The sequence below is a fragment of the Rhincodon typus genome, chromosome 38 (genome assembly GCF_021869965.1).
Source record: "Rhincodon typus isolate 14 chromosome 38, sRhiTyp1.1, whole genome shotgun sequence".
NCBI classification, from domain to species: Eukaryota; Metazoa; Chordata; class Chondrichthyes; order Orectolobiformes; family Rhincodontidae; genus Rhincodon; species Rhincodon typus.
This window is the reverse complement of record NC_063369.1, coordinates 385,525-396,612: the sequence shown is the minus strand read 5'-3', so window position 1 is coordinate 396,612 and position 11,088 is coordinate 385,525. Positions and strand designations below refer to the sequence as shown.

Here is an 11,088-nt window from a genome sequence, read left to right as displayed (position 1 = left end):
AGACAATGTCAGCTGTTACTTAACTAGTCTGTGAGACAGCTCTCTTAATTTTGGCACTAGCCTCCAGATGTTAGTGAAGAGAACTTTGCAGGGCCGACAGGGCTGTTTCTGCCATTATCTTTTCCGGTGCCTAGTTCGATGCCAGGTGATCTGTCCGGTTTCATTTCTTTGAGACTTTATACCGATTGGTACAACTGAATGCCATTTCAGAGGTCAATTAAGAGTCAACCACATTGCTGTGGCTCTGGATTCACATATAGGCCAGAGCATATTAGTGAACCAAATGGGTTTTTCTGACAATTGACAATGATTTCATGGTGATCAGTAGATTCTTAATTCCAGATTTTTTCTTTAATTGAATTCAAATTCCACCATTTGCAGTGGCAGGATTTGAACCTGGATCCCCAGAACATTAGCTGAGTTTCTGCATTAATAGTGTAGGCCATCAACTACCCATCGCCTATCTATGCCCCTCAGAATTTTGCACATCTCAATCAAATCACCAAAAGAAAACAAAGAATAGTGAATGCTGGAGACTTGAAACAAGAACAGAAACTGCTGGAGAAACTCAACAGGTCTGGAAGCAACTGTGGGGAGAAAGAGGAATTAATGTTTTGTGTCTGGTGACTATTCATCAGCGTCACTTGACTCAAAATGTTAACTCTGCTTTCTTTCCACAGATGCTGCCAGATCTGCTGAGTTTTACCAGCAATTTCTGTTTTTGTTTCAATCAGATTCCCCAGACTTCTTTGCTCTAAGGATAATGACCCCAGTCGGTCTAGTCTCACTTCATAGCTGAAATTTTCCAACCCAACCTGTGCATAATCTCCAGTGTGATCACATCCTTCCTATTGTGTGGAGACCAGATCCGCATAGAATACTCCAACTATCATCTAAACTAGCATCCTATAAAGCTCCATCATAGCCCCCTTGCTCTTGTGTTCAATGCCTTGACTAATAAAGGCAAGTATCCCATTTGCCTTCTTAACCCTATCCACCTGTCCTGTTACCTTCTCAAGGATCAATGTACATGCCGCCATGGTCCCTCTGATCTCAACTACCTAGGTTCCTACAATTCATTATGTACCCCATTGCTTTGGTAGTCCTTCTAAAATGCATCACTTCACACTTTTTGGGATTAAACTTCATGTGCCACTGTTCAACCCAGCTGACCAGCCCAACCATGTCACTCTCATACCACTAATTTTTGCGTCAGCTTTGCGCTTACCATTAAAGTCTCCTACATTCAAGTCTAGATCATTAATGTACACTACAAACAGCAAGGACCTAGCACCAAATTCTGTGGTACGCCACTGGATGCAGGCCTCCAGTCACAAAAGCAACCTTCAGCCATCATCCTCTGTGTCCTGCCACTGAGCCTATTTTGGATCCTATTTGCCAAAGTGCTTTGTGAAGAAGGGTAAGCAGGGTAGGAGCGTAAAAGAGAAGAAATGACAAGAACAGAAGCAAAATACAGTAAAACGATGTCTACGGTAGAAAATAAACCTGGACAATCAGTAGAGAATAGACCTAAGAGTGAAGTACATCCATACAAAAAAACAGTTAGTGTAGCTCAGGTAGTTTAACCACAGGAACATAGAGAGTGTACCATTAGCAGTTAATGGAAGCAGTTGCTGTTATTTGTGTTGGTCAAGAATTTCGTGATATATCACCCGAGATCACAGGTCATTAGCATCACACAATACAGACAGCAGTTATGTAAGGTCCAGAGACCACTTTTAGTTTAAGACAGCCACACAAGTATTAACCATAAGGAAAAGTTTGGGTGCTAGGGGCAGATGTCGAGGAGAGATAAGCCCTGAAGATAACAGATGGAAGTTCTGTTGGAATTAGAGGACTCAGCACGTTGCAAGAGAATAAATTGCATCCTGTTTTTGCAGTGAAGTGTTGACATATAGTTTATTTTATACCAATGCCAAATATGTTGTTTGGGCTGTAACCGGCAGAGTGTCTTGGAGCTGGACTCCAACAGCTCTGCCACGCTACGTTGGTACATGCTTGAATAAAATCCTCCTTAATACGATCTACTCAGGCTGAAGACTCAATTTGTGCAAGACCTTCCAATAATTAGCGCTGCGAGTAGGGTACTGCACCGACTCTGTGGCTCCTAATAAGGTGAGTACATTTATTTTACCACTCGTAGTTAGAGCAGCAAACCACGTAGTTGATCACTGACCATAAATTGTGGTAAGAAAGAATTATCGGAAATGGAGTCGGATTGAGTTGAATGGAATAATTTGTTGCGCTAATCTACGGGATGTGACAGGAGATTGTCCTCGACATTAGTAAAAGGCCCCAGCAAAGCCTCACGATGGGGTTGAGGGGCGAGACCCTGGGAAACCCTGATCACAGGGCACTGACGAAAGGGAATGGACATCGGAGTGCGCCCAAGGAACTAAGAAGGAAAAAAAAATCTTACTCCACCTTAAAGGTGATTAACAAATCAGGAAAGAGTACCAAAGACAACATATCTTGATGTTAAATGGGTCCAGAGGGATCCATAGTCCATCTATTGTCGATCAAATTTAATGAACGAATTGATCATACGGTTAAAGCTTATTGGAACCCCACAACCATCTGGTCTCCAAAGAGAGAAGTAGGGAAACAAAATGAGAAACAAATAAGACGATGATTAATGATTAGTACTTTAAATTAATGTAGAATTAACAAGACGTGTGAATCAATTAAACACAGAAACAAAAGATGTCCAAACTAATGCTGGCCGGGCCAGTACGAGCAGCCCTTGAGCCAAGTCGAAATAATCAAAAGAAAAATTCTTCAGGCAGCAGGTGTTTCTCGCATTTGAGATGTACATAGGTAATTGCTGTATCATGATTTTGTACTATAAGTTCTGGTTCTGGGATGTGAATCGTTGGATGTAAAACTATTTGTACACCTCACTCACTATGAAGAAAGGATAAGCAGTAAGTTTAAAAACTGAGATCAAAGAAGTGTTCATAAGTTGTCAGAGAGAGCGAGCAGCTTTTTACACTTGATGGAGGTAATAAACCTTTCCTGTTTGGATGGGAATTTATATATTCATAGTCTCTGAACTAAATGTTAACTCTAGGTGGTCTAGTGTTTTCATTCATTAGTTGTTAAGTGTTGTCTTACGTAATTTGTGTGTTAACATTCCCTGAAGCTCAAGATCAGGGGACACTTTGAGTTCAGTTTTTTATTTTGGGAATGTATAGCGATGTGAAGTTGTGGGGTCTGCCTGTATCAGTTTGGAACAATGTATGATTATTGTGAGATCCCTTTAAGGAACTATCAGTGGTCCTGTAAAAGAAAAACCTGCTACAAAATTTGTTTCTCAAAAGCTTGGTAAAAATTTACCCATTGGAATCATTTCCCATAAAGCCAAGTGAAGAAGGAAAAATCAAGTCAAATGACATAACTAAAAAAACTGTACCGTCTGTGTCGTGTTTAGTTTGAGGAAAGGGCCCTGGGCAAACATTTAATTTAAGAACCTGTATGGTTGAATTATCATATTTGGGATTTCTGGCCAGAGTGAACTTGCAAATATTATTTTAACATAGAGGTGAATCTTTAATTCTGGATGATAAGATTTATTTATCTTAAATTCTCATTGGTATGAAATAGGAAAAATTGAATTTTGGAAAAGTGATTCTCTTGGAACAAAGTTATCTGACAATATGTTCTAAAGTCTGAGAAAACCAATATCAAAGAGTGAAAGAAAAGTAAAATCTAACAAAGGAGGAAAACAATTATATTTAATGTTTATTGGCAGTGAACGGAATATTGAACTTGGACAAATTTATATATATAATTACCCAGAGGGAGTTATCACGTAACTTTAAATGAAATGCTGTCTAAAAAAAAAATGAACAGAAGTGTTTTACTGCCAGGAGTCAAACAGAAATGTTTGACTTCTGATTCAAGGACATCATGAGTATGTTGCTGAACTACAAATCTCTCCAGGGCTCTGGAAGTGATTAAGGATGGAGATTGATGGTAGAAGAAACTTGGCAGCAAACAAAATTAGAATAATGGATTCGAACGACAATTGAGATTAACATATATTTTAGTAAAAGGGAAATGAGATGAGAGCACTAAACTGATAGCTTTCTCTTGGTGATGTTTGTGTCCTTGTCTTTCCATTAAGAGAACTGAATTTGATGATTGAGCCACCACCCAAGACATCAGGGCCATAAATGGAGGAATAAGTCAAGAATGTGTGACGTAGTGTTGGGATACTGCATAGGTGTGCAAGGATTTTCTGAGATTATTCCAAAATAGACTGGTACAATGGAGGGGAAATATTGCACTGAAGAACGAGTTTCCATGTGCATCTACTTGACAAAAAGCATAATATAAAATGGTTAATATGGTCAGTAAAGTGAGAAAACATCTTCATTTACAAGACATCTACTCCCTAGTGAAAATGGCTGTAGAATAATTGGGATATAGTAAAGTGAGTGGAATAAATTTAAACTTAAACAATCAAGGGCTTCCAGCTGGAACACTTAGTAAAAAGTATCCTCAAGACAGATACTGATGAAAGAACTGGAGAATTTTAAATTCATGTATGATGCTCACAGTGCTCAGCAGAAGTATATTCCAGTGATAAGGAAGAACTGGAGGAAAACAGATAGTCAACCATGGATGTCTAAGGAAATAAAGGAAAGTATCAGATTGCTTTTTTGTATGTGTTTTTTTCAAAGAGTAGTGGGAAACTAGTTGACTGGGAAATCTTTAAAGGCCAACAGAAAGCCACAAAAAAAGTTATAAAGAAAAGTAAGATAGATTATGAGAGTAAACTAGCTCAGAATATTAAAACAGGCAGCAAAAGTTTCCATAAATATGTAAATTGTAAAAGATTGGCGAAGGTAAACATTGGTCCTTTAGAGGATGAGAAGGCCAACGTAATAACTGGGAATGAGGAAAGAGCCGAGGCATTAAACAGCTATTGTGTCGGTCTTCACAGTGGAAGACACAAATAACATGCTGAAAACTGATGGCAAGAAGGTGAGGACCTAGAAACTATCATTATCACTAAGGAGGCAGTGATGGGCAAGCTAATGGGGCTAAAGGTAGACAAGTCTCCTGGCCCTGATGACATGCATCCCAGGGTACTAAAAGAAGTGATGGGGGAAATAGCGAATGTACTAGTAATTATTTACCAAAATTCACTGGACTCTGGGGTGGTTCCCGCAGATTGGAAAACAGAATGTGACGCCACTGTTTAAAAAAGGAAGTAGACAAAAAGCAGGTAACTTTAGGCCAGTTAGCTTAACTTTGGTAGTGGGGAAAATGCTTGAATCTATCATTAAGGAAGAAATAGCAAGACATCTGGATATAAATTGTCCCATTGGGCACACAGCATGGGTTCATGAAGGGTAGGTCATATTTACCTAATTTGGAGGAATTCTTTGAAGACATTACTTGCATGGTGGACAATGGGGAACCTGTGGATGTGGCGTATCTGGATTTCCAGAAGACATTTGACAAGGTGCCACACCAAAGGCTGCTATATAAGATAAAGTTGCACGGTTTTACAGGTAATGTATTGGCATGGATAGAGGATTGGTTGACCGGTAGAAAACAAAGAGTAGGGGTAAATGGGTGTTTTTCTGGTTGGCGGTCAGTGGCTAGTGGTGTGCCTCAGGGATCAGTGTTGGGACCGCAATTGCTTACAATTTACATAGATAATTTGGAGTTGGGGACTAAGTGTGGTGTGTCAAAATTTGCAGATGACACTAAGGTGATTGGTAGAGCAAAGTGTGCAGAAGATACTGAAAGTCTGCAGAGGGATATAGATAGTCTAAGTGAGTGGGCAAAGGTCAGGCAGATGGAGTACAATGTTGATAAGTGTGAGGTCATCCATTTTGGTAGGAATAACAGCAAAATGGACTCTGTTTTAAACAGTAAAAAATTGCAGGTCGCTGCTGTGCAGAGGGACTTGGGTCCCTTGCAGAGGTCCTTGTGCATGAATCGCTAAAAGTAGGATTGCAGGTGCAGCAGGTAATTAAAAAGACAAATGGAATTTTGTCTGTCATTGCTAGAGGGATGGAGTTTAAAAACAGGGAGGCTATGCTGCAGCTGTATAGGGTCCTGGTGAGGCCACACCTGGAGTACTGTGTGCAGTTTTGGTCTCCTTACTTGAGAAGGGATATACTAGCACTGGAGGGGGTGCAGAGGAGATTCACTTGGTTGATTCCAGAGTTGAGAGGGTTGGATAATGAGGAGAGACTGAGTAGGCTGGGATTATACTCATTGGAATTCAGAAGAATGAGGGGAGATCTTATAGAAACATATAAGATTATGAAGGGAATAGATAAGGTGGAGGCAGGGAGGTTGTTTCCGCTAGCAGGTGAAACTCGGACTAGGGAGCATAGCCTCAAAGTAAAGGGAAGCAGATGTAGGACTGAGGTCAGGAGGAACTTCTTCACCCAAAGGGTTGTGAATCTGTGGTATTCCCTGCCCAGTGAACCGGTTGAAGCTACCTCGCTGAATGTTTTTAAGGCAAGGCTAGATAAATTTTTGAACAGTAAAGGAATTAAGGGTTATGGTGAGCAGACGGGTAAGTGGAGCTGAGTCTCAAAAAGATCAGCCATGATCTTATTAAGTTGCGGGGCAGGCTCGAGGGGCCAGATGGCCTACTCCTGCTCCTAGTTCTTATGTTCTTATGTTATTTTAGTATTGTCGAGTGAGGCGATCTGCAGTTAGAGAACTACAGGATAATAAACCAAATTAAGGAGCATAAATCTGAATCTATAATATTCAGAGGTTACAAATGATTGCGATATAGTGAATTTTAGAAAAAGTTATGGACACAGATTAACTGAAAGAAAACAGAAATGTAAACAATTTGAACAGATTATTACAGTCGAACACCAATCGAGTATCAAGTATTTGAGAGAAGTTAGTAATGGAGAGAGTTACGCAGTTGCTGAGGAGGGAGATGGAGTGATGAGGGTACATGGATATCGCTAAGTAACCTACTGAATTATACAATCATTATGAATTCTACTAAGAGAGGAATAGATTTATCCAAGTGTCACCAAGGGAGATCATTGAGCATGTCCAGAAGAATTAATCAGACAAAAACCTACAGATTGTGGTTTTGTTACATTTGTGAATTGCTTGTTGTCGATTTTTGCCTGTGAATTATCAGTCTTTTCTTCAGTATGTCCATATAGACAGATATACTACATAGCAACTGCTGCTGGGTGTTAAAGCAAAGGACAGAAATAGTGCCCCCAGACGATCACAAAATTGCCATCAGCAATATGACCTCGACCATGCTATCAATTGACAAGCTTTACACTAGCTGGTGATGAACCCAGTGATTAAGGAAAACCTCAGGATCCAATGCACAAAGAACCAAACAGTAGCATGCCATTCAAATGATTGACACTGTTTCAAACTATTAAGTGAGTCTCCCTGATTGGCCAGAACTATAGAAAGTTACAGGAAACCATCTAAAAAGGTATAAAAACGAGCTCACCTGTGGACCACTCTCTTGAATCTTCTGGAGACCTTCTGACGAGACCAGCATGGCAAGTGGCAGAAACCAGCGGACCAGGGGGGGGGGGGGGGGGGGGGGGGGGGGGTGGGGAGAAAGAAACCAGCTTCGCTGATCCAGAGATAGAGCTAGAGAGAGAGCAACTGGGTAAATCTACAAGAGACTTGGGAATTATTGTCAGCTTAAGGGGCCAAATAGCATTAGAGATGGAATGTTTAGTATTAATGGTTATTGTAAGTTGTTTCCTAATAAAGTTGGGACTGTTTTGCATTGGTACTGACTTGTGTTCATAGCAATTTGACAGCATCTGTATTGGAGGACACCTGGGCAAACTCATTCATAACATTCTGGTTGGAGTTGTCTAACTTGTTTTAAGGAGGAACAAGACAACAGCACCTTGCAAGAAAATATGCTGCATCCTCTTTTGTGGTAAAGGATTGACATATAGTTTATTTTATACCAATATTGCATGTAACCATTGTGAGGGGAAAATGTATAAATACTTTGTTTTGAGCTGTAACCTGCAGAATGCCTTGGAACTTGACTCCAAGAGCTCTCCCATGCTGCATTGGTACATGCCTAAATAAAGTCCGCCCTGTTATGATCTATTCAGACTGAAGACTTGATTTGTGCGAGTCCTGCCAACACCCTGTATCCCATGGGCTGTTCCTTCTTGACCCATCTCCCATGACTACATCACCTACATTACTCTTATCTACACATCTCGTTACCACCTCAAAAATTCAATCAAATTTGTTAGATAGGATCTCCCCCTGACAAAACCATGCTGACTATCCTATTAATTCTTATCTTTCCAAGTGAAAATTTAATTCTGTCCTTCAGACTTTTTTTCCAAACGTTTGTCTAGCACTGCAGTTAGATGCCTGTGGTTTCTTGGTTTATTCTTCCCACTCTGCTTGAAAAAAGGTGCATCCAAATCTTCATGGCAGAGTTGCTGTGTGCAGATGATGCTGCATCCATACAGAGGAACACAGTCAGCATTAAATGAAGAGACTTTCACAGACCTGTAAAGAGCTTGCTTTGATCATCAGCACCAGGAAGCCAAATGTCATGATCTAGGTTGCCACCATACTTACATTTATCAGAGTTGAGAATTTAACTCTGAGGTTGTTATTAGCACTATACATATTTAGATCCCATCTAGCAATCTGTCACTTGAAGCTGAAATCAACATACATATTACAAAAACTGCAACTATTATTTCCACCTGAGTAAGAGAGTATGGAACAGCAGTGACCTAAGAATACCAAACCTTGAATGTACCAAACCCATGTCCTCAAAGCATTTCTGGCAAATGCAATGTTAGAATTTATTTCAAAAGGGCTGGCATACGAGAGCAGGGATGTACTGCTGAAGCTGTTGTGGACGTGGAGAAAATGTTTCCACTGGTAGGAGAGACTAGGATCCAACAGCACAACCCCAGTGTGAAGGGACAACCCTTTAGAACTGAGACAAAGCCAGAGCGTGGTGAATCTGTGGAACTCATTGCTGCAGCGGGCAGTGGAGGCCAAGTCACTGAATGCCTTTAAGACAGAGATAGATAGATTCTTGATTCATGGGGGATCAAATGTTATGGGGAGAGGGCAGGAGAATGGGGTTGAGAAACATATCAGCCATGTTCAAATGGCAGAGCAGACTTGATGGTTCAAATGGCCTAATTCTGCTCCAATATCTTACATCTCTGCAATGGTAAGACCTGAACACCATTTTCTCAGTAGGAGAAAAGGCTGAACATTTCTGACCTTTCCTGTCTCAGATATCTCTCTTGGCAGGAAAAGGTCATGAACACAGAGGTGGTGAACAATGCTAATTCTATCAACAGATATTCATTGCTAAGTAGTCAGTCTGTATTTGCTCAATCATATTCATCAGATTAATGACTGCCATTTACCTAAACAGCTTCTGTAAATTAAATTGGCTGATAAGGTCATGATCTCCTAGGTGTACATACCTCCAAGACAAGGACACCTGTGAGATAAGACACCACAGACAACTGAGAAAAAGTCCTGACAGCTGTGACCTCTGGAGGCTCCTTGTTTGGAATGTCATTGGAAGAAACAAACCAGGACAAAAAACCCAGCCAGAGAAGAGAGTCCAGCAAAAACAGAGGACCGAGAAATGTGCATCTTTTCAAATCATTGTAGTCCTCTCAAGCCACACCAGGAAATGCCTAATACAGAGTTGAGTAGCATAGTACAAACATTCATCTTAAGAGACAAGGCTTCCATTACAAAGATTTTTTTTCATAAATGAATACATAGACTAAAATATCCCCTCGCAACCTGATAACGGAAGCAATCACTGAATGGAAAAATGATGATAACAAATCTGATAAAGGATATCAGAAATATTGAAAAAAGTTATTGCTTTTTGTGTAAGGCAATAACCTGCAAACATCCTGCAACTGTAGTTACTGCTGGTATAAGCATCCATTCTTGCAGTTGTGTCATCTTGACAAGCAGCAGGAAGCCCAGTGGTGAAGGCTATTGGAAGCTAACTATGTGGTTTCAAATTGACAAATGTCTGTGGGTGGCTGCTTAGTAATGATATAAAGCACCAAGCCACAAGGTTTGCCCACTTTTGAGTGAATGATGTTGTCTGGGGACTGGCTGGGCTCTTAATTGATGAATGTGCTCGGCATCACTTGGCTTTTAAATCCAAATTTACCAGAAAGTTCTTTCTTTGATTTTTTTTTTGCACTCAACTCCCCAAAAATGGGGGACAGCTATGCTTATCCTTCAGTTTTTGTAGTGGATGGACAGACAGACACTGTCCCTTTTGCAACCTCAACTAAACGGAAAAAATTGACTTTCACACACAAGTTTCTTCTGATGCTGGTGCTTCTGGCTCTGATTGGGGATGGACTTGGAGCATTTTATCTTTGGAGACTGCGATCTGACGTTCAGGAATTCAGCTCCATGTTTTTAGCTACCAAGGTAAATAATGTGCAACTTCTCTTACGCAAAATTCTCCTGTTGAAAATACATGTAAAAAACTGAAACTCGCATACAAAGAGAAACTTGAAATGTCAGTAATTATTTTTTCACTGTACACTTTTCAGCCTATTAGCTAATAGCCTCCTTTTATTAAACCATGATTCATAAATTTCTAAATGATGGCAGTAACAGGACCTTGTTAATAAAATGCTTGACATCTTCGATTTTGCACAGAATCTTCCAGAAGTGGGAATAGTTGGGATACATTCGGGCAGAAAACATTACTCAGATTGCTGAATAGGCCAGGTATATGTCAATTAAATAAATCTAACCCATAGGTCAAATGATTTAAAGTCAAAGAAGCTCTCAGAGTTGTTGTGTTAATAATTTAATCTTCACAGGTCACAAACAAACTCTCCAGGTGACAGGTTTAAGTAAATGAGCTGAATTAATAGTCACATTGCTGAAGCTGTGATATTAGTGGGATAAATGTGGGTCTTTCATGTTGAGGATTGCTAGACTAAGCAAAGTTAATAAGGACCTGGGTTTAACTCTTGCAGAGGTATATGCTGAGAATTTGCTGTGTTGCCACAAAGTGTACACACAGGGAATCATGGCTGT

At 40.2% G+C, this 11,088-nt stretch overlaps 1 protein-coding gene across 1 annotated transcript in view; it reads left to right on the top strand.

Annotated features, from left to right (window-relative positions):
* The first annotated feature begins 10,238 nt into the window (after positions 1–10,238).
* Positions 10,239–11,088, top strand: part of LOC109924654 (tumor necrosis factor ligand superfamily member 14-like) — a 41,439-nt gene continuing 40,589 nt past the window's right edge. Inside the window, exon 1 of the mRNA XM_048617783.1 lies at positions 10,239–10,467. Within this exon, the coding sequence (XP_048473740.1) occupies positions 10,246–10,467 (222 nt within the window). The 5' untranslated portion in view covers positions 10,239–10,245. The remainder of the gene's footprint in view (positions 10,468–11,088) is intronic.